This window comes from Plectropomus leopardus, chromosome 21, assembly GCF_008729295.1.
Source record: "Plectropomus leopardus isolate mb chromosome 21, YSFRI_Pleo_2.0, whole genome shotgun sequence".
Taxonomy (NCBI): domain Eukaryota; kingdom Metazoa; phylum Chordata; class Actinopteri; order Perciformes; family Serranidae; genus Plectropomus; species Plectropomus leopardus.
The window spans coordinates 12,368,303-12,392,324 of NC_056483.1; the positions used below are offsets into that span (position 1 = coordinate 12,368,303).

The 24,022-nt window shown below is 41.1% G+C and overlaps 2 protein-coding genes across 2 annotated transcripts in view; one reads left to right on the forward strand and one right to left on the reverse strand.

Annotated features, from left to right (window-relative positions):
• Positions 1–496: 496 nt before the first annotated feature.
• On the forward strand, positions 497–7,697 carry arxa (aristaless related homeobox a). The gene is made up of 5 exons (XM_042510606.1): positions 497–826; positions 1,078–1,642; positions 3,003–3,048; positions 6,221–6,552; positions 7,264–7,697. The coding sequence occupies exons 1-5, from the start codon at positions 637–639 to the stop codon at positions 7,529–7,531; spliced, it is 1,401 nt and encodes a 466-aa protein (XP_042366540.1). The 5' UTR covers positions 497–636; the 3' UTR covers positions 7,532–7,697.
• A 7,212-nt stretch (positions 7,698–14,909) lies between these two features.
• Positions 14,910–24,022, reverse strand: part of pola1 (polymerase (DNA directed), alpha 1) — a 66,536-nt gene continuing 57,423 nt past the window's right edge. Inside the window, exon 37 of the mRNA XM_042510657.1 lies at positions 14,910–15,921. Coding sequence (XP_042366591.1) covers positions 15,785–15,921 — 137 coding nt within the window. The 3' untranslated portion in view covers positions 14,910–15,784. The remainder of the gene's footprint in view (positions 15,922–24,022) is intronic.

Genomic DNA, 24,022 nt, shown 5'->3' on the forward strand with positions numbered 1-24,022 from the left:
ATTGATGAATACTAATTGCTATATTTTCTTCAATTTTTTAAGGCAGTGGGTTTCCTGATTTTTTTTCAAAAGTGAAATCAACCTGCCAGATATTACAGTGTATGATTTTTGCTGGTTCCTCTCAAATATAAAAAATAAACACATTTCAGGGGGAAAAAATGTATTTTTTGGAACTTTATCTTCTGAGTTCGTTCCACGGAGGAAAAGCACTCCATGTCGGGTTTTGTTGCCTTTCCCTCAAATTAACTTTAATCGTAAAATATATAAAGCAGCCCTGTTCTGTCTCTCTCCCCACATACACACACACGAGCCAATCAGGCGTTCAATAACAGCCTACACGTATTGCTGAGCGAGCGCGCGGAGCGGAGAAGCGCCTGGCAGACCCCGGAGCTCAGCGCGAGGCAGCCAAACCGCTGTCTGTCATTAGCTGAGAGTGTGACAGAGGAGTGACAGAGAAGAGAGAGAGGGAGGAGGAGTGAACGGTTCAAACAGACACACCGGCCCTGAGAGGAGAGGAGAAGAAGGAGAAGAGAGCACCGGACCCCGGGAGAGAGTGAGAGAGAGAGAGTGAGAGAGAGAGGGAGAGAGTGGGAGACTGACAGGCGTTACCGACACTAGACGAACCGAAACGTCGACATGAGCGGTCAGTTTGAGGAAGATATGCACGACAGGGGCGAGAGGAAGAGCAGTAAATCCCCGACGCTGCTCTCCTCTTACTGCATAGACAGCATTCTGGGCCGCCGGAGTCCCTGTAAGGTCAGGCTGATAGGGGCGCAAAGTTTGACGGGTCTGCCCGGCAGAGGGGAGCTCGACAAGACGGCTGACAGTAAGTTTTCTTTTAGATAAAATTAAAAAGATAGTTATTTGGGGGCCTTTTGGGGGATAAACACGGAGAACATTTTGTGCGTAAAGTGGAGTTAATGCGTCAAGAAGAGTTTTACGCAGCTTGCAAGTCGACACGGTGGACAATGTTTTTATAATAAGCAGCTGTTGTAGGCCGACAAAAAAATGTTATGGAATAGCTTTTTTTTCCCAACTGAAATTTTCACTATTTTGACATCTTTGCTTCCTTCTCAGGACCAACGAAAGACCCCCTTTCTCTCACCGCTGACATGCACCTGCCCCCCAAGCTCCGCCGGCTGTACGGACCCGGGGGGAAGTACCTCCACGACCACGCAGAGACCCTGGATAGAGAGCGGCTCCTTCTGGAGCAAACCAGCGACAGCCTCAAAATCAGCCAGGCGCCGCAGGTGAGCATCAGCCGCAGCAAGTCGTACCGGGAGAACGCGTCGCTGAGCCGGGGAGAGGGCGACCAGAGTCCCGGGGAGGGCTCCGAGGACGGCAGCATGGGACTGGTGGAGCTCGGCCCGTTGAAGTTCGAGGAGGACGCGGGGAAGGAGGAGGAGAGCTGCGGGGACGCGGCCGCTCTGTCCCCGAAGGACGAGGAGAGGGAGAGCTTGAACGCCGGGGATGGGGACGTGAGGGACGGGGAGGATAGCGTGTGTCTGTCGGCGGGCAGTGACTCGGAGGAGGGGATGCTGAAAAGGAAGCAGAGAAGATACAGGACTACCTTCACCAGTTACCAGCTGGAGGAGCTGGAGAGAGCTTTCCAGAAGACACACTACCCCGACGTCTTCACCAGGTAAGAAAAATAAAAACTGCAACTAATTTTTATTATTAAAAGTCTAAAACAAATTGCTGTAAAATTCTAAAATTATGATTAGCCTTATTATCATTATAAAAATGCTGCATTGTAATTTCACGCGTTTACACGTTTATACAATAAAATAAGGCCTACGAATTTTAATTAAAATGCATTTAAAACGTCTGCAATTAAAGTGCACATATAATTTTGTTTTACAGGAATTATATTATTATTCATATGAGAATTATTGTCGTTACATAAAATAACATTCAGAAAACGCCTACAGACATGAAACATGCAACTTCTTTTTTAATACTTCCACGAATTAAAGTGATAATTAAATGCATTTAAATAGAAATAAATATATTCCCACCCTCATTAAAATTTTCTTAAAATACCACCCGGTAATTCCACACGTCTTTAACTGGACACTGCGCGGATCACACCTCATAAAATGCCTCAACACCAAACCCGTGCCTTGCATAAGTGAACACAATAGGCCCCGTAAGTGCGTTTTGTTACCTGTATCCCTGTTCACGCACATGTCAGCGGTGTTATTCTCAGGAGCAATAATTAACCGGTGCAGCTCTGATTACCTGCTGGACATGATAGGAGAAAAAGAAAAAAAAAATCAGGGCCTAACCTGAAGCCCAAGAGCAGGTGCACACACACAAACACACGCACAGAGTGAACTACAGGGCTTTATTTTGTGAATTTCTGAGGCTTTTATTCTGGCACAAATGCTTTAGAAAAAGAAATATTATTAGATTTATTTTTATGTACAGGGCCTACAAAAAGAATTTACTATAAATAAAAATTCAGTTATTTCCTGCTCAATAAATATTTTGATATTTGATGCATTTTTGCTTGAAAGTATGGACTTTCTGACACAATAATCTACATTTTCGATTTTTTCCTACCATTGGTATTATTCATATTTTTCAATCGATTTACTTTAGGCGACTTGTGGGTCTAATTTACACTGCAAGCCCATCTCGCAGCAGAAGGGAGCGTCAATTGCTTTGTGGCAGGCTAGTTTGGATGTCATTATTTCAACCATTATGTTGTTACAGTGACAGGCCTGTGCTAAGGAAAATCTAACAATCACTAGGCCTATTTCTACCCATCCATGACAGGGGAAAAAAGAATATGGCTATGGCGTCCTTTCTGCAGTCCATGCCAGGGAGGAGAACAAAAAAAAATCAAGCCTATTTTCGGTCGCCTATTGTTGACAGTGAACAACAGGAAAGGGACAAAACAGCAATTCTGCGTTGCTTCCAAACGCTGGCCTGTAACCTTGAATCTTTTCTATCTCTCTGCCTCTTCCTCTTTTTTTATTTTTAAATATTCTTTTCAGAGAAGAGCTCGCGATGCGTCTGGATCTCACCGAGGCCCGTGTTCAGGTAAGTGGCTCTCTTGTTTATCTTTATCTGGAAAAAAAAAGGAGCCTGCGACTCGAATCAAATGGAGAAAAAAAAAAAGATGCATCCTCTATAAAATGTCCCTGGTACACAGTGCTGGATAATAACCGGTGATATGCGTCACTGATTGAGGATCAGCGATTACGGGCCAATTTGAGGCAGTAATTTATTACAGTAAAAATGTGTTAAATGGCCCCAGTCGCTGCGCGGGGAAGGTCTTTCCTGTTATTGAATGTTATTACACGCGAACGAGGGACGTTTTAGTGGCAATTAAGCCGATGCTGGCGATTCATAAAAAGCTCACTTAGTGCAGGAGGAGCAAACACTGTCTATTCCAGGGATGAGATGGTGTTTGAATTCCCATCAGAGGCGACAGAGAGGGGCCGAAATGTGTGTGTGTGCGTAAAAAGATGTGTGGAATAAGAGAGAGAGAGAGAGAAAGAGGGGAGGGGGAGAGAAGAGGGGAGGGATAATGCTATTTGATTTCCCATTATGTGATTGCAATAGACCTGCATTGATCCGATGCTTTGCACTTGGGAGCGAATGAGAGACCATTAAAGGTGTTTGCTCCCTCGCTCCCCTCCCCAGCCCCCCTCTCATCCCTCTCTCTCCATCCCTCCCTCTCTTTCTTCACTGTAAAATCTGACAAGTTGATCTTACTTAAAATACTGAAAACAGGTTACCCTGAAAATATAAGTACATATAACAATTAATCTTATTTTAGGTTCACTTTATGTCTCATTTTTAAGTTTACTTAGAATTTTGTTAGATTTACTTTTTTTTTTAAAGTAGTGGCAACTTATAAATGACAGGTGCAATGACCTTTTTCTTTCCTAGTTCTAGCAACTTCAGTAAACCAAGTTCTTTTGACTTATCATCACAAATGGGATTTAGCCAAAGATGAACTAGCCTGCAAAGATCTGCGAGCTGTTTTCTTGGCATGTTTATGAAAATACAAGTTTGACCAGTTTGCAGCCAGCAGAATACAGATACATAGCACATAAAGTTGGTTTGCTGAAGTTGCAAAAACTTAGAAAGATTGATTTAATTGAGCAAGCCATTTTTTAAGTTGCAGCAACTTCACAAAATCAAGTAAATGTAACTAAATTTTAAGTAAACCAATTACATGTAAAGTATACATAAATCAGGACTAATAGTTTTATTATTATTGTTTTACCGAAGTTGTAAAAACTTAGAAAGATTGATTTAATTAAACTTGTCATTTTTAAGCTGCAACAACTTGTCAAAATCAAGTAAATCTAACAATAAGATATAAAGTACACAATATTTAGGACTAATAGCTATAACAACTCACCCTTTTCAATTGGTTTTCTGGACTTTTTCAAAGTCATGTCAATTTGTCAGATTTTACAGTGTTCGCCCTGCACTGAGAGCGTGGCTTGCATGTCGAAAGCCCGGACTCATAACCACAGAGACAGTTCAAACAGCTCCGGGAGGTTATGGCCGTCGGTAAAACAACAGATGTCTCTTTAGGGGCCGTAGGTGAACAAATCACTTAACGGGCGCCATCAGGAGGTGATAAAAACTCATAAATTCCCGAGGGGCTGTGTAATGCTAAACAGCCCACTGGGGATAATGTGTGTGTATGTGTGTGTGTAGTCCCTGTCGCTCAAGCCAGCTCGTTCAATCACTTTGCTCATGTTGACATTTTGCTCATTGTGCTTCTGCAGTGCAAACTGGGCAACAGTGGATGCGTGGGAAAGTTAAATACTCTCTTGGATGGAAGTCACTTGTTCTACATCTCTTAAGAATTTAATTTAAAGCGCATTAATTGTTATTGGAGCCAGTTCAGCGGTAATTTTCTGGATCTTTTGTTAACACCGCTCTTAATTATCTCCCCCCTCCACCGCCACGCTGAAGCCCCGTCTACTGCAGGGACAGGGGGTTTAATTAGACAGAAAGTAGATTTAAGGGACCGTGAGCGGCAAGGTTTACCTCGCATGTAATTACCGTTGACTTTACGCCTATTGGCCACCACCTGAACTCGACAACTATTAGACTACACTGACACAACATTCAATAGAGTCTAGTCATGTTAATTACAATGAGACATTGCTGTTATAAGCAGGGCAGGGAGTTAAAGTTTCAATTATTTATAGCAGGAGACCTGCATAACCAAACAGTTACATTGGCATGTGTGACTCCTCTGCGACTGAGCACCCTTTCCTTTATTTAGAGAAGAAGCAGCAAAAGTGACCTTTTTTGTGAATTGAGACAGCTGGGTTTTTGTTTTTTAAATTCTATGCAGCCTCTATATCACTTGAGCTATTTTCCTAGAATCATTATTTGTTTTATGCTGCTTTTGTTATCTTCCCTCTAACATAAGAAACATGAAATATATACGCAAACACTGTAAGATATGATAAGTTAATCTTACAGAAAATATAGGAAACTTTGAAAAGGGGAACTAAATGTAACTATTCTTACTTTGAATCTATTTGTTACATTTTTGTTTGTATTTGCTTCATTTTGTGACATCAGCTTAAAAATGACGTGACATTAACTTGTCTTTTCTAAATGACAGCAACTTTATCAGATCAAGTTAGTGTAACTGAACAATTTTGTTTACTCGCTAATAGGAAACTGATTGGGTTTGATAAATAAAATAAGCACAAGTACATTTGCAGGATTATCTTTGTTTTCATAAAATGCTATTCTGAGCATCTTGAGACAAGACCAGTGTTTGCATTAAACAAACCAAATTATACAGTCAGAGCAAAGCCCCTCTAAAGTCAGATAAAAAAAAAAATCTCCAAAGCTTTTTTGCTTTACTCCATGTCATGTCATTTTATCACTAATATCAATACTCAAGCTTCATCCACTTTTAAAATACATAAACTGTTCAGTTAGGCCTAAGTCTGACTTGTTTTTCTTAAAAACTTAAATTGCTATAACTTAGGGAAAAAATGATAGTTCACTTGTCATTTTTAAATTGCAACAGCTTCACAAAATTGAGTAAATATAACTAAAATTATAAGTAAACTTAACCATTTGGAATGAAAAAAAAACACATAAAACTAGTTATATTAACTTTCCTTTATCGAGGCAATCGGTTTCCTAGATTTATAAAAGTAAGATCAGATTGTGAGCTTACAGCGTATTAATCTCTGTCATTACTTCTATCTGCCCTCAGGTGTGGTTTCAGAACCGCAGAGCAAAGTGGAGGAAGCGTGAGAAGGCCGGGGTGCAGGCTCACCCGTCAGGCCTGCCGTTCCCGGGTCCCCTGGCAGCGGGCCACCCTCTGAGCCACTACCTGGAGGGAGGGCCCTTCCCTCCCCATCACCACCCTGCCCTGGAGTCAGCTTGGACGGCTGCTGCAGCTGCAGCCGCTGCCTTCCCGGGACTGGCCCCACCACCTCACAATGGCTCCGCTCCACCTCTGGCCACCCCACTCGGCCTGGGCACTTTCCTGGGCACGGCTGCCATGTTTCGTCACCCTGCCTTCATTGGACCCACTTTTGGCAGGTAAGCTGAACCCATGCACAGAGCCCCCTCAGACCTGATATCTGTTCTTTACACCACCAAGCTGTGTGCCTGTGGGACGTCGTCCCTGTATTTTACAAGAAATTCTGCATTCATGCACGTGCATGAAAAAAATGCACAGCAGCAACCACGCTTACAATAAACTAATGACTGATGGTTACAGTAACCCTCAGTCACACTGCACTACTGTTTATCTCACAGTGACTGATTATAAATATGTTATACTGTTAACCATTCACAGTGGTGTGTAATCACTCTGTCAAATGTCTTAATAAATTAACCAAAGGTGTGATCCTGCCAGACAAGCTGTGAGGAGGTGTGACACGCCGCACACTCCATATGCCACAATTAGCTTCTCAATTGCTTCCGTCCTCTCGGTTATACAGCACAATTAACACTGTACTCTCCATGTTATCTTTTGTATTAAAGAAGCCAGCTTGCAACAGATATTTTAATCTATTTAGGGTTAAGGACAACTGCAGACAAACTACAGAAGGAAATAAAATCTGTCATCTGACAGTGAAAATCCAAAACAACAAGCACTGGTTTTCCTCTTCTAGTTTGAGTCACCACTGCTCTTGAATGTAGGGAACAGACAACAAGGTTTTGTTTGAAAAAATAAGACTTCTGTGCCATTTTGGAATTGACAAACATGTCCAGCATCCCTAAATGTTCATTTCTGTCTTCCTACAGGCTCTTTTCCAGTATGGGTCCCCTGTCCAGTGCTTCCACCGCTGCAGCCCTCCTCCGTCAGCCCGCCCCCCCTGTAGAGAATCCCTCCCACGCTGGCCCCGTCCTCCCCGACCCTTCCTCCTCCTCATCCTCCCCCTCTTCCGCAGCCGCAGCAGACCGCAGGGCCTCTAGTATCGCCGCGCTGCGCCTCAAGGCCAAGGAACACTCGGCTCAGCTCACCCAGCTTAACATCCTGCCCACCGGAGCCGCAGGGAAGGAGGTGTGCTGAACACTCAACACCAGCTCTAGGCCTCCCTGTCCTGGGCCACGTCCCATTCCATCACGCCCCCGCCACTACCCCCCCCCCCTCCAAAAACCCATTCATACCTCTGGAGGCTGATGTCCTGACGTCCCCCCTGTTCATCCCTGTTACCTCATGTTTCCCAACAAAATAGCACGACCAAATTCAAAAGAGCACTGGCTAAAAAAATGGGTGTTTGTGTGTGTGTGTGGTAAACGACAGCTATTCTAACATTGTTTTACACTCCATATACACACCCCTCTGAATGACAGTCCAGTAACTTAAATATTTTTTTCACTAAAAGAACAATTACAATATTTTATGACACAGCTAAAAGGTTAACATTTTTAAAAATATTCCTTATTCTTTACACTTTGACAACTTGAAATCGGGCTCTACATTATCCACATATCTGTTTACGATGACGTGCCTTGTGCACACACAACAAAATACTTACTACACACAGTGCCAGCAGAGGAATGTAACAGAGTACATTTACTCAAGTACAAATGTGAAGCACTTGTACTTTAGTATTTTCATTTGATGCTATACTTATACTCCACTACATTTCCGATGACATATTGTATTTTTTAACTCTACACTACATTTATTTCTGTTATTAGTTACTTTAAATATTAGGATTTTCATATAAAACATTTGAATTTATAAAATAAAAAGTACTGCATTGATACACAATAGCAAAACCTAGAACTATAAGAATAATACACTACTGCATCAGCTATAATAACTCAGTAATACAATGTATGTCACTGACAGGTGCCATTTTCTGCATTGTACTTTACTCTGGATGTAAGTCACAGTACATTTTGCTCAGTTTTTTTGTACTTCTTCACTAAGTTAATGGTTTGCCTCCTTTTTACTTAAGTGAAGGATCTGTCATCACACAAACACAAACACACACAGAAAGCTGAAGAACCGCAGGGGAACCCAGACTCATAGAAAGGATTCTTGTGCTAGTTCAAACGTGGACAAGTGCTCGACATTAACACTGCTTGATCTGTATGCATCGATGTGGGCTGAGCCAGTCTGCGTCTATCATAAAGGCTAGTTGGAGGAGGCCCCCCCCCCCCCACACACAACCCCAGAACCAAAGGAAAACTGTCCATAGACCTTCCATAGCCTTCTCTACAAGCCTGACTCCTCTCCACTGCTCGCCTGTCCACCAGTCACACTCAGCAGCACCACTCTGCAAATGTTTTAAAACTCTAAATCAAACCGGAGTTATTTGAGGTTGTTTCCAGCGTCAGATTTCTGTAAATTTGCTGCAATTTGAGACCCCCCCCCCAAATCCTCTCTTTGATTATCACAGCAGTGGCACTTTCCGCTGAGTCTGACTCCAGGACATGCGAGCAAAGTTGAGACCTGAAATCTGTACATATTGTGTAAAAAGGGGAAAAAAGTACCATAAAAAAGGATGATTTTCAAAACAAGGTCGTGTATATTTCAGGAGACCGTGTTTTGATAATTTGCACTCGGTGTAGTGTTTAATGAATGTCGCCCTGTGTAGAATTTCACCTGTGTTTATGAATTATTAGGATTTTTAGATCATTATTTATGTCAAAACCTTTTCCCCGAGGAACTGATGAAGGACAGATCTTTTTTTTTCTTATTAAGTGATTGTAAGTTTCCTGGTTTAATAATGCTAATTTGAATAAATTACATTGGTAAAATGAGTTATCTTTTATTATTTCAAAATCCTTTAGGACTGACATAGGCCTAAACCAGGAAAAAATAAACAATGTGAAATAGAGTATTATAGAACTATTAATAAAAGGTGTTATGAAGAAAATGTGTTTTCTGTCTTACATTAAATAATTTTGCATAATACAAATTCTTATGCATTAACTGTTTTTAATAATTTTAAATAACACTAGTCTCCAGGAATGTAAAATAAAAACATCCGAGTTTAGTGGCGAGTTGTCAGATGTTCAAAATGCCTGCTGAGAAGGATGAAAACATTTTCCAAAGAGGAATTTATCGCTGCAGAGAGCAGAGATGAGGCGTACTGCTCCACCTGAATAACAGAAAATGCATTAGGTGCATAATCCAGCGCGCTGCGTGCGTCTATCCTCTTCAGCGGAGTTGACAAAAAAATACTGACCATATATTCATGAGCTTAATCCCCAACATGTGAAACGCGCGACAATGGCGAGGGGTTTTCAATTAGATCGCCCACTCTATCTGGGGGGGCCTGTCACAAAACTTCCTTTAAACCCCTTTAAAGGCGCTAAATTGGTCTTAACATCTGTAATGCCGTGTCGATGGAAGCGAGTCCCCTTTGTCATTAATGAAGTAACAAACCACTTCATCAAACGGCTTTCACTCACACACCTCGTAGAGTTAATTCCCCCAAATCCACCCCCTCTCCCCTCCACTGGGTCTGACTACTAATGCAGCACCATTACAGCAATCAATGCTTATTCTCCTCCGTTTGACCCATCTATGGTGCCCGAGCAAATCGCGTGAAATTGCGGATTAATGTAGTCCCTCTTTTTTATTGTCTGCATCTGTGAAAACCCTCTTCTTATTCCTCCGGCGCTCTTGTTTTACTGCAGGTCCTATACCTGTTAATCACTCAATTTAGTCCAAACAAGCAAGAATTAGATCCGATAAGAGACTGGTGGAGGAATATCTCTGCACATTTATGCGCACAGTCACACAGCTGCTCCTTCGAGCATAATGCAAAAAAAAAAAAAGCAGAGGAGAAAAAAAAGATAAAAAACCAATTTTCTCCTGTGCGCGCAAACCATCCACGATGTGTGAGCTCCATGTTTTTTAAAATTCCTATTCTTTTGCTCAAGCCCAGTGGAGCGTGTGTGTTTTTCCCCCTGTATGGCCCTATAGGGTTTTGATGAGATTGTCCGGGGGAGTTTTAATCTTATTGTGAAATATAACTAATGAATGGCAAACCAATTTGTCCCTAATATCTGGGGAATGCCGGGAGGCGGATGACCTGCTGGGAGCGAGGCTTAAACTTTCTTTGCAGCGCAAAAAGGCGAGAAAATTGAAATGCTGTCGCAGGGCAATGGCTCTGGATTTATAAAGTCACACTTGTTGGATGTGTGCTCTTTCATTCAAGACAGGCCTGCACTTGGGGATTCTTATTGCATGAATGATCATGATAATGAATGTTGATATATTAAAAAAAAAAGTGAATGGAGTCCAATCACGCGGTGTTTTCTTGCAAATTGTAAAAAAAAAAAAAAAGAAAAAAAAAAAGAAAAAATCTACATGATTTGGTGGATTGTGAGCGTTAATGCTGCCTCCGCCTCTCGCAGGTTAATCCAGGTGTCCAGAAAATGTTGCCCATTTTCATCACCTCCTTTCTCCTTTCTCCAGCTGTTGGACTTGATTTGGCCCGTGATTTTGGATTCTCCGGGGCCTCGTTTCTCACACCACGACCCTGCCTGAGAGAATAGGCCCAATCACTCCACAGCCTCAGCCGGATCAGTCCTCACTCAGTCCCCGGGAGAGAGGAGCTCTAAAAGGCGCTTTGATGAACTCCCTCCTCCTCCCTCCTCCTCTCCCCCCCTCCCCCCCCCCCCCCTCAGGCGGAGAACCGGCCCCGATGAAAGACCTGAATAGCAGGGCCATGGCACTCCGCTCCCCTCTCGGATCGCCCCTTAATTCCCCGTCTCTCTTGCTCTCATCCAATTAGCTCAGTGTATTAAGCGGTTTATCGTCTCATAACCGCCCTTTCAGCTCCAACAAGGGAGACACTTTGCAATAGGACCAGCTCTCCTTTTGACACCCTCTCTGCTGCTTGTATGTTTCCACCGCGCTATGAATAACAGGGACAGAATAGGGGACTAATTCCCTCATCAAAGCCTACCTTGTACATCGCTGGTCAAAACGACAAGCAATAAAGCTTAACGCGACAATACAAAGAGACTTGTTCGACCTTATTAGCTTAGCTGGGTCGAATTAATGCGGGGACTCCATCTGACTGCACTGTAAAAATCTGACAAGTTGATTTTACTTTAAATAATCTCGGAAATGTAAATATAACTATTAATTACCGTGATAATTACAGAATTTCAATAGTTAATTAATCGAATTTTTCATCACGTTTTCAATTATTTTATTTGACTTTTCAAAACATCTTTGACGTCCATATTGACTAGCTAAATCTATTCCTACCACATTTTCTTGATTAAGAGTCAAATGACAGAAAAAAACTGCATGGGATGAGCATAAAGTGGTCTGGAAAGGGAGACTCATGGGTACCCATAGAAGCAATTTTCATTCAGATATCTTTAGGTCAGAGGTCAAGGGACACCTGTGAAATGGTCATGCCATTTTTCCATCACCAACATTTTGCCTAACTTTGGGGCATTATTTAACCCTTACTGAAAAGCTAACATGACATCCTTGTTATGACACCACTGGATTCCTCATGTCTTTTAGTTTCATATGATACAAGTATCACCAACTAGCTTTAAAGCTCAGCCCGGTACAGCCTCTTAAAGACACGAATAGCGGCAGACGATTAATAAATTAATCATGTATAGACCTTAATCATATTGTGATTAATGGATTAACACTGACAGCTACTATTCATCTTAACTTCTGTTTCTTTTATACCTAATTGTTAAGTTTATTTAAAATTTAGCTAAATTTACTTAATTTTGAAAATGACATTCTCTTGTTCTTTCCAAGTGTTAGCACCTTCAGTAAACTAAGTTAGTCTGATTTAACTTGATCATCACAAAGAGGATTTTGCCAAAGATGAAGTTAGGAGATCTGTGAGCTCTGTTTGAAAATATACAAATATAATTGACAAGTATGCAACTGGCAGAATACAGTTGCATACAAGCACAGTATACTTGGTTAACTGAAGTTGCTAAAACTTAGAAACATTGACTTAATTAAACTTGTCATTTTTAAGTTGCATGAACTTTACAAAATTTAGCAAATATGACAAAATTTTAAGTAAACTTAACATTAGATATAAAGTCAGTTCAAGTCTATTTTATTTATAATGCCCATTATCAAAAAATCACAATTTGCCTCAGAGGGTACACAGCATATGGCATTGCTTTGTCCTTGGACCCTCACAGTGGATAAGGGAAAAATTCCCCCTAAAAAACCCTTTAAGGAGAAAAAATGGTCGAAACCTCAGGAAGAGCAAGTGAGAAGGGATCCCTCTTCCAGGATGGACAGATGTGCTATAGATGTTGTAGAGGATGATAAAATTACAGTAATAATTTTATTGTCTTATTTTATGTGATAAAGTACACATAAATTAGGACTAAAAGTTCAATTTACTTACATTTTCAAGGTAATCTGTTTCCTAGATTAAAAAAAAAGTAAAAGCAACTTGTCAGATTTTACAGTGTGGGTTTACAAGACAAACCGGGGGCCCTCACTTAAAAAACCTGCAGCCTGGTATAGTGGGAATAGCAGCATATCTACTGCAGCTGATTAAATCCAGCAGGCTAAGCAACTGTGGGGAGAAGTGTTGAAGCTGATATGATTTAATAAATATGTAAAGTTATGAGCAATAGGCCGCAAATGCACCGAGACACTTTCTCTCACACACAGCATGTTCTATCCATTGCATAGTGAATCATGGTTTAAGTGTTCAGCCCACTTAAGGTTGCCTTCACAAGTCACAGTGGTTTGAAGTGATTTGTGAGGCGTGCAGTGTTTATGGAAATGCACGCGGCAGGATGGAGTAAAAAAATCCCTCCACTGTATTAACACAAAGGAGAATTCTTGGATGGAAATGGTGAAACACTTAATGTAGCGAGTTACCGGCTTAACGTTAACTAGAGCAGAGGAAATATACACAGTTTTTAGGGAATATAAGGCAATTTGACAATATATATCAACCATAGTACATTCTGCCATTCAGTTCATGAAGATATTAATTCCTAATGTTAATATTTGTGCATTTATGTTCAGAACCAAGTTAATCTGACAGGTGTTCAAGTCACTGTATTAGACAAAAGCAAACAATCCTGACTTGTTTCATTCATAAACAATTCTCAATCGATTTCCCACAATGCTGATAGAAAATTACAAATACCATAACAGGGGTTTTATCTCAACTATTCACTCCTAATCAGAAATAAATGAAACCCAACTGGAATCAGTAGTTTTTTTTCTCCAGAAAATGAGTAAAAATCCATCTGTGTATTTCAAGCATAAAGCTGGTGATATTCTATATTAGTCTTTTTGTCAAAAATATTTGCGTCCAGCTTTTAATACTTACATACGACTTCTTTGCTTTTCTGTGGTTCTCGGACCCAAAGTCCATTTGCTCTTTCTGAAAATGAAAATATACAGTTATACATTTTTAAAAAAGGCAAAAAATGACTTTCCTAAATGAGCTGGGCACTGTAGCTTTTAACAAACAGTACTCAAACAGTGCCTTAGGTGGAGACTATTTACAGCTGTGCAACAATACACTATAATACACATTTGGTGTACAAGTGAGTATCTATGATCACATTTACGTATGTGGGATCAATTCAGGTTCATGACAGTGAAGAAACCCATCACCCAGTGCAAACATGTAGCTTATTAGCATGTTATAGTTTTTGGACATTAATGTAGGCCTATATTGCATGAGGAATTAATTATACTGTTATATAGGAGTTGGAATCTCCAGACCCAATGATACAATATTATCTTGATACCAAAGTCATGATACAATATTATTTTGATTTAAATTGTTTTAACATCAAAGAGCATGGCATAGCAAAAAATGTGATATACGTTAATTTAGTATCTTATTTCAACTGAAAGTGATGTCCCCCAAAGAAAACGTCTATCTTCTCTAATAAAATAAAGATTTGTTCATATCACTTCGATTGCTTTTTTAGTCCACTAGATACATTTAGCTTCAATAAAAAAAAGTTTATATTATTATTCTTGTAGACTATCAAAAGTTAAACTTTTATTTGCAATATTCATATATTAATAAAAAAAGATACTTGGCACCTCAATAAAATATAGCCACTCAAAATATTGCAATAGCACACTGTACACTGATTTTTCCCTCCAAACCTAACTTTATCAAGTTTTGGCCACACAGGCATCGCTCCATTGTTGGTTTTGTTGCTTTGGTAGGATTTGCTTAGAAAAATATTCAGCATCAAGAGACAAATTATATAAATATGGCACCAAATTAAGTGAGGGAATGCTTGATTTATGCAACCAAATGCTCCGGCAATTTAAAAGTGGGAGATTTTGCTATCTTTAATTAATTATTTTATAATAAACTTTGTTTTTATGGCATGTTTCATGTATTACAGAGTGCAGCGCCACTACAGCATATCTATCTACCCATTTCTGTCAACCCCACATTCCAATAACACAAGATTAACATCTTATCCATTTAGCTTTTTATTGAGGTTTAGTATCAAAACGGTACTCATCAATATCAGAATACCCAACACGAAATATTCTGGTCATTACAAAAATCATTACCCACCTGAGCGATACAAGTGGGATACATAGAAAATCACAGGCATTAAAACACAATCTGCACAGCGGAGGGAGGGCAGAGGAGAAAGAGTGAAAAGGATGAAACGGCATCAGTTAAACAGAGGCAGTGGAGGAGAAGGAGATCAGCTGTTCGATACGGAGACAAAAGAGCGAGGGAGCAGCGCGTGTGGCCTCCCTCACCCCGTCACTCCCTGCATCCTCCTTACTCCTTTCTTTCATCCTCTGATCTGACACACACGCACACGGAGATGCACACACACATACGGGATGAATGGTGGTAATCAGAGCAAGTGTCCGATCGCTGCAGGCATCCAGTGGTCTTAGTGGCCGGGGTCACTATCATTGGCTAATTAGCGGCTTTTGGAGTATACTGGCTGATCTGAGGATAGGTCATTTTTACACATACGCTTGCGCACATCTGGGCACAGCTACTCCCCTACACACACACACTCACACACACAATAGACTGTCATTTAGGTATGATTGCTTCTCCCCTTTACCATACAGAGTCAGGGTGATGGGGTCAAGTCATGAGTGTCTATGTGAGGAAACAGCAGAAAGGGAAAGGTGTGATTGGGTTTGAAGACATAACAAGCCCATTAGGTTCAGAGAAGATGATATAGGGGTAAAGAGGTCAAGGCCTAAAACCCTGCTTTATATTCGGAAACCGAAAAGAGGTGACTGAATGTGCAAAAGTCCTGTTTTGAGGCAGATGTTGGAGCTTCTTGGCAGGTGTTGTCGTTACAGATGTGTGTGTGTGTTGTTTTACTTGAGGGAGGAGAAGGCCTGGAAGAGTTTGGCCAGGTTAATCTCCGAGTAGCCGCTGGTGGCCAAGGCTTTGTCCGGCACTTCCTTCAGCCTCCGATACACTTCTCTTTCTCTGGTCCACAGCTTCAAGCTCTCTGGAGGTAAAAAGAAAAGAGGAGAGAAGAGTTGTCAGAGCTCAATGGAAGATCATCACTCTCTCAACTGCATCAACGTCAATACTAGCGGGACGTGTGCATTTCAAACTAGTGAATGATTCACTCCTGGATGACTTTTACCCCCTCCACATCTGTGATTAGGTTCTGCAGAGTCCCACTGGAAGAGGAGCAGCGTGCATGTCAGCTTTGTCTGATCACTAATAAACAATGAGGAGCATTTCACCCTTAACTGGAGAGCTAACAGATCCAATGCTATCTACCAGTGATGCTATCACTTTGAGGGGCATCGCAGAATTGGACAGATGGGTCGATGGCAACATGTGCACACACACACACACACACACAGGATCACAGGATCGATAGAAAAGCCCAATGAGAGCATGAAGTCAATATCTTGTCCCTGTTATCCCTTCGGGTGGGCTGTAATAAGGCCAGAGAGAAGACTGAGAGCTGCTAGCCCAGGCAGGGTGGTGACTAAAACCAAATCTTTACAATATTATACTGGAGCGTCAAGTGTAGATAAAGTATCATGAAACCAAGTAATAACACACTATCATACCAAAGAGTGCAGCGAGCTACATCAGGAATAATAGTGTGATGACTGGAGAGGTCACTGGGAAAGAAGCAGGGAAATGGAAATGGGAGAAAGTTTAGTTCTCTATATGACTGACCTGATTTTACAGCATTTATTCCACTTTTTCATATTGGATATGAATTAGGTTTTTCTACATGTTTACTTTATTTAAAACATTTTGTTCCTTAGATATTCCTCTGGTAAAAACAGTGTTCATACACATTTTGACCAATAAATTTCCACAACTTTTCCATAAATTTAAGGGAAAATTTTCATGACCACACATTCTCTGAAAAGACAGTGTATAACGTTAAATAAAAAATGTCAGGTCAAATTTACAAGTCAGTTCCTTAAAAGAGGCTACGGAGCCAGTCCCAAAGCACATAATGTATATGAGCACTTGTGTTTACCAAATGCAAATCTGAGAACCACCTGGCTGTCAGGGAACATGACGTGAAAAAGCTGGTTTATGTCTTCACTGTATAATGTTCGTGAGAATAGCACCCGCACTACATCTGCAGGTAGGGCTTCCTTCCTGGACACAGCACCTGGGTTGGTCCCTTGTTTAATGGTGGACAAGAGGGAGGCATTGAAGCCGGCAGCAGGTGTCACTCAGGTCAGCGAGGTAAAAAATGTGTGCAGCAGCACACATTTTTGAGGAAATGTCAAATATCTACCTACAAAATTCATATTTGTGTGTCCTGAGTCCTGGTCTTTCCCATGTTTGTCCACGTGAAGTCAGACATTAATAAATCTGCATTTAACAGGCATAATGTCAATTTACATCTCAACTAAGCAAAGCTGCAATTGGTGTTAACCCTATAAACATCACGTGTAAAAAGTACTGCTACTATATGTACATGTGCAACATAACCCAGGAAAAACCCACCAATGAGAGGCTGCTAGCAGCACCTGAACTCAGTGCAGAATTCTTTGATTCACTTATAATCCCTATAACATTTTTTTCCTGAAATGCAAAGGCTTTGTAGATCTGTAAACACATAAAAAAAAATACATAACTAGTTACCATGAAAAATGAACAGTGAAAACCACAGTACCCTTATTAGGAGTGCAACTAGAGCTAAAACTAGAGCTTAATTAACTAATTAATCAATTAGTCGATCAACAGAACACTGACTGGCTATAATATTCAACTGTATTAATAATCAATTAGAAACTTTTGCCCCATAAATGACAAAAATGAACTAGCTGTTGTTTCTGAAATGTGAATACCTAGTGTTTTTGTATTCTTTGAAAGTAAAGTGAAGCTTTTTGGCTTCAGACTGACGGCTGCACAAAACAAGCACTTTGAGGACGGCACCTTGTTGTTGGGAAAATTGCGAGGGGGGTTTTCACCTCTTTTTTTGGCACTTTATAAACCAAACATTTCATTGATTGAGAAAATAATCATAGATGAATCGTTAAGGAAAAAACAGTTAGTTGCAGCTACATTAAGCTTGGGCAATGTGATGGTATATGCTGTGCAATGGTAGAAATGTGTCCATCGATACAGAGTTGGCAAAACCATATCTACAGCAGCTATTCGGGGATGGTTATCATGGGATTTTGTGTGATCTCGCTAATCCAGCTGCCTCACAAGGTAATGTAATTTGTCCAGACAAAGAGGAGAGTGAAGTTTAAATACAAAAATCTAAAGCACTTGAAATTATTTTTCTCAGGAACTATAAAACTTTAATTTTGAAATAATTTTAGTTCAGTTTAATTTACTGTCTTCAGTCTTGTTTTTAACTCAAGTGTTAATAATTAATTAAAAAATAATTCGGTGAAGTACAGTATGGTTAATTTAAAACTTTTCTTAATTGAATTTATAGAACAATTACTGTTATATATAGCACTACCATGATATAAAATGACATACACCGTGATAGATTTTGGCCATATCACCCACCAAAAGCTATATCTCTACTTGACATCTCCAAATTGTTTGTTTTGTTTAAAATTATTGTAAAATACTCAATTAATCAACTAATTGTTTCATCAGTAGTCCAAATCTTGAATATCGAGGTTAAGAGTTAAAGTGTTTTGCTGCAAGCAAACAAATTTAGAACTTGTTTAAAATGTGACTTATTATTTATCAAGATCACATACTGTATATAAACACACACACACACACACACACACGCACACGCACACAGACACAGACACACACACAGACACGCAGACTGTCCATATGGCCGGCTGTCATGTCCTCACCCTCTCCACAGCCCTATCTCCTGTCTTCGTCCTTCCTGCCCGCTGCATTAGTGGCTGCTGGATAAATACCAGCCCACTGACTGCCCAAGGGAACAAAGGTTAGATACACAGAGATCAACAGTGAGGGACACACACTCACACTCACACACACACACACACACACACACACTAAAAGAGCATGCACACGGACGATTGATGGTAGTTAAACACTTAAAACGCACACTAACTCACAGCCATGGAGACTCAAAAACATCCATGTGTCAAACAGTAATCACACGTACACAGAGGACGGTGTGGTTGACTTTAACGCCAGCAGCAACTATTACCAGATGATCCTCATGTTAGCAAGGACCTGGATGGAGGGAGAAAAAAGGGAAGAGGAGAGGCAGAGAGAGACAAACTAGTCTATTTATCCAGGGAATAGAAGGGGGGTGATGATGCATGATCAAGCGAAAGCAATCATGTCATCATTTCTGAAAGGTAGAAGAAAATAATTCTCCCCCTCCTCTTCCCTTTTCCCCTTCCTCACTCCTTTCTCTTTTTCCACCTCAATCACTGTGTGGCGAACAGATAAAAGAATGATTTAAGAGTCACGGAGAGGAAAAGAAAGAGGGAGAGACCTTGCTGCAAGTCGGAGCACAGTGGGGAGTGCAGTTCAAATAAATAGCCTCCCTTAAAGAGCGAGCGTGAGGCGGAAGGAGAGAAGAGAGGGGAGACGGCGGCGCTGGGAAGGCCGAGACGTGCAGGAAAAAAAAAAAAAAAAAAAAAAAAGGAGCGGAGTGGAAATAACAAGAGAAAGATGTCGACTGGAATAAAAGATAGAAAATGATGCATGGATAGAAAGCATACTGTACACACAAATGCAGCTTCAGATCCCTAAAAAAAAAAAAAAAAAACTTTGCCTAATTGATTGCATTAGACATCATCTCTCTCTTCCTCACGCACACATTCACATGGACACACACACACACACCAACACGCGCACAGTGAGTGTATCAGGGGTTATCTTTGCTCTAACTAGGTGTTGTCACACACTCACGCATACTCTGGCGGTGCTGGGCACGAGTAGATCGGGGCTCTGCACGCTCTAACTAGGTGTAAATACAATAACAAGCCTGTAATTAAGTGAGCATGATGAAGTTAATGGAGATCGGCCATTCCGTCGGCCGCCTCCATGAATATTCCATTAGGCTGGTGGCGACGGGCAGCTGGAATAGCAGTTAATTTAATCACCACTCGGAGCACAGGGAAACTTCTTTGTGTGAGTGTAATTGCACAGAATGAATAATTGATTTGACAATCGCACCCGCGGATTTTGCCACCCCGCTTTGTATCGCTGGAGAAAGGGAGGGGGGAGTGGAAGATGGAGAGAGAGAAAGAGAGAGAGAGAGAGAGATGGGAAGAAAATGGAGAGGGAGAGGAGGAGAGAAGGAAGATAGAGCGAGAGGGAGAGAGGAGTGGGAGGGTAGAAGAGGAGCGAATGCAGAGTGCTGAGAGGTGGCAGGGAAGCTGTCGGTAAATGGATCATTAGAAAAGCGCAGCTCAAGGACAATTTATATTTTATCAATGCGGCAAAATTACATTATTGCTCACACACGCAATCATACTGCCCACACTCAAGATTGAGACCTGGAGGGGAGGGGTGATGGAGGGAAGAGAAAGGCAACAGATAGACAGAGAGGGAGGAAGGGAAGGGGGGGGGGGGGTAAAAAGAGAGCAGGAGAGAAAGAGAGAGAAGAAAAGTGACATGAAATGATTTGAAAGTCATTGATATGGGATGTTCCCAGCTAAGGAACGGACAGCATGTTTTTTTCATAGTGTGTGTGCTTCTCTGTGTGTGCGTGTGTGTGTGTGTGTGTATAATCTATTAGAGATCTCCTGCAGCGGATGAAATTACCTCCATGTTTTACTCAGTTGCAGCAATCAGGCACAAAAATGCAATATACATGTAGATAAGACAGGCTTGCAAATGTGCACACACACACACACACAAACGCAGCGTAGCACCGCAGTGAGCGCACACATTCAAGCTGATCAAATTACATTCAGCGTTGACTCAGAGATCCTCTATGTCAAGCTATTTTTATTTATTGTGCTTTATTGTGTATGTTCAGTACACATGTAAACGCACACATTCTGACTTTGCTGAGGGGCTGGACGAACCATAAAAACCAAGATGAATTTCAAACAATATGGGTGTAAAGCTACTGCACATATTATGACTATTTTATCTAAGCTCATATTTCTCTGAGTTTACTATACAATACCTATGCAAACATTCAGTGAAGAGGCAGATGACTGTCAATAGTTTGATCAAACGATCAAAACCAACCACCTTAGCTGCTCTGAATACTTTCAGACCTTCTCAGCCTGTCTGAAGCTCATGTGTTGCTTAGTCTGGCTGAATTGGCCACTGGTTTGTTTTCCCCTTGGTAAACGAATCATGGGTTAGTTTGGGCAGATTTGAACACAGCAGTTGCACTTGGATGCAGACCAAAAGAACCACACCAAGTCTAAAGGAAGTGGGCTCAGTTTGGGTCAGGAGCAAATTCTGGAGCGGTTAATTTGTGGTGGGACGTGATCCATGTTTGAGCTAAAAGCATCCATAGCCAGGTGTGCTTTGAGCAGAGCTCATTGGTTTTATGTGTCTGGGGGTGTGAGTGCCACTAAATGCATCACTAAAAGCTTGTGTAGCTGTTTTTGTAAAAAAAAGAAACTGAACCAAGGGGAAAACTCAACAAGTTAACAAACTCACCTGCTGACTTTGTACCAGAAAAAATTACCTATAGCTTTGAAAATTGCCCTCAATCTCAACCGCATTCATTCCTACTGAAAACAAAAACCTCTAAAAAATAGGTAAAAATTGTATATTTATATTTTGAAAAAACAGTTTCCAACACATACATTTATTTGTAGCGGCACACCACGATTAAAAGATCTGCCACCACATACTGATTTTATATTTTTCTGAGATGGACAGTTCAATAGAAGTGCTGTTGGAACATATAAGTCGTTCTATTCCGTTCGTTTCACCACACTGTCATAGCGCAGAGTGTACTCTGGGCACAGACGGAGCAGCAGAACACCATGCACAACAAGAGAAAATAGTGTATTTGTTGGGACTATTTCCAACTGTGGATTAATGCACACGTGTCCAGTGCAAAGGTGTGGCTCAACTCAAGAGTGGAAGGAAAACTTTTGCAAATCCAGATCATCACATGTATTTGTCAGTGAGCTCCTTTGTTCTTATATTGAAAAATAGAAGGTGATAAGATCTCCAGTAGGTGTTTTGAGAAAAGGTAACAGAGCCTGTATGCCAGAGATGCTCAACTGGCTTTGCTTGGGGTCCACTTTTGCAAAACGACAGGAGGCCAGGGGCCAATCGCAGCAGCCACATACAGGATTTTAGAATATTTCTAGGATTTTAGGACATTTGTGGGATTTTGAGACATGTCTATGATTTTAGCATGTTTCCAGGATTTTAGTGCATTTCTAGAATCTTAAGGATGTATCTAGGATTTTAGCATATTTATAAGATTGTGGGACATTAGGGACTAAGCTATGACCTCTGTCGGGGGTGCGGGGATCCTGCCTAGGCACTTTTTTTTTTATAAACAAGCTATATTTTGATGCTGTTTTATGCACTCTGGCACAACTAGCACACTATTGGGACCCGTATTTGGCCCACAGGCCATAAGTTGTGTATCACTGCTTTATGTTTTCTGCCATCGCTGGATAAAGTGAACTCTGGTGAGAGTTGGTGCTTGTTTTTGCGTTCAATAAATGGAGGTTGTATGGACTTGTTAAAAAATAAATAAATAAATAAATAAATTTATAGTTTATTTTAGACAAAGAAAACTTTCAGTCCTGTGCCAAAACTCACATACTAAGACCAGCGATGACCAGAATTAACTGTTTATGATCTTTAAAAAGTGGTGGACGAAGCAAAGTTCACTTGCATTTGAAACTTGCCACTGTAGTGTCTAACCAGCTCTTCTAGTATCAAATGAAGCTTTTTACATTCACTTAGAAAATCACTATCACCCCCAGAAAGACACAACAATGTGTGCTAATAAATCTCTATAGGTATATGCACACACTCCCACAGAGTCAACACAACAGAGTAGAGTAGCGTGTATAGGATTGTATGTCTCTTCCCTGTAATCTGAGCTGTGTGGCCCCTGGGTGTGTAATGCAGTAATATGGGGTATTACTGCCCCAGGACTGAGGGATAACACCTTAAACCTATATTTTATCGCAGCGTGAGTGTGTGTATACATGCATCTTCCTCCGTTTAAGGAAAGAGGTGGCATGAGCGTGCATGTGAGCTGGATATCAATCATTTGGTGGAGACAGTGGTTTGTCATAGTTGCCAGACAAGATTAACTGATACAGTCGAACACTGTAAACACTTTATCAACAACACAGTGACCCATATCTGCTGCTAAACACAGAAAAAAAACATCCAGGCCATATTCTGGGTACTACAAGTAGAGCTGTTATACAACTGTAAGCAAATGTTACCCTATTGTTCTCCATCATGGCATTGAGTTAATGCTGCATCATATACGCAGTCTGTCATTAAAGACTGATTAACTTTATGTTATTGAAAACACATTTTAAATCAAACTTCCGTTACTCTAGTGGTGCTACACATTTTTGTCACCATCCCTGTGACACCAGTGGAAACTTGCTGTGAATCTTAACTCTGCAGAGTGCTGGGCGGTGCTGGGTACTGCAGCCAGGATGTAGCACCATATTCTGTCATTCAAACAGGTTTTTTGGGACGATGTAGGGAAAGTGAAGGTCTTGTGTTTAGGAAACCAAACCACAAAACAGAAAGGGTGATGATTTGATGGACTGGCTGCTCAGGGAACAGAGGGAGGTAGTTGCTTTTCAACTGACAGAGCCAGTAAAAAGCAAACATGCTGGTGTCTGGATATGTTGTAGTGTTTAAACCCAGAGCTTGTGGGTGATCCAAACCCTCCAGGACCTTCTGTCTAGTGTGTTCCCTAATCTATGACCCTATACGGTCCACTCAGACACTCCTCTCACCATCAAGAGAAAATCAGGCTGAATCACCAGTTCACACTCCGCAACTGCGACTACATTGTTTGCTTTTTCAGCAAACTTTAAAACCACCGACAGGTGAAGTGACATTGATCAAAGCCTCATACTATAATGTTTTGCTGGAAAACCTTGGGTACTAAACACCATCACAGATCAACTACCCCAACTTCATGGCAATGGCACTCGCCAAAGTCAGTGACCCCCGAAGCTGGACAATGTGCC

Bases quoted from the DNA above. Each gene is read 5' to 3' on its own strand.
- arxa (XM_042510606.1), top strand. From the start codon at position 637: ATGAGCGGTCAGTTTGAGGAAGATATGCACGACAGGGGCGAGAGGAAG. The intron at 827-1,077 runs GTAAGTTTTCTT...CTTCCTTCTCAG, and splicing joins GCTCGACAAGACGGCTGACA to GACCAACGAAAGACCCCCTT. The intron at 3,049-6,220 runs GTAAGTGGCTCT...ATCTGCCCTCAG, and splicing joins TCACCGAGGCCCGTGTTCAG to GTGTGGTTTCAGAACCGCAG.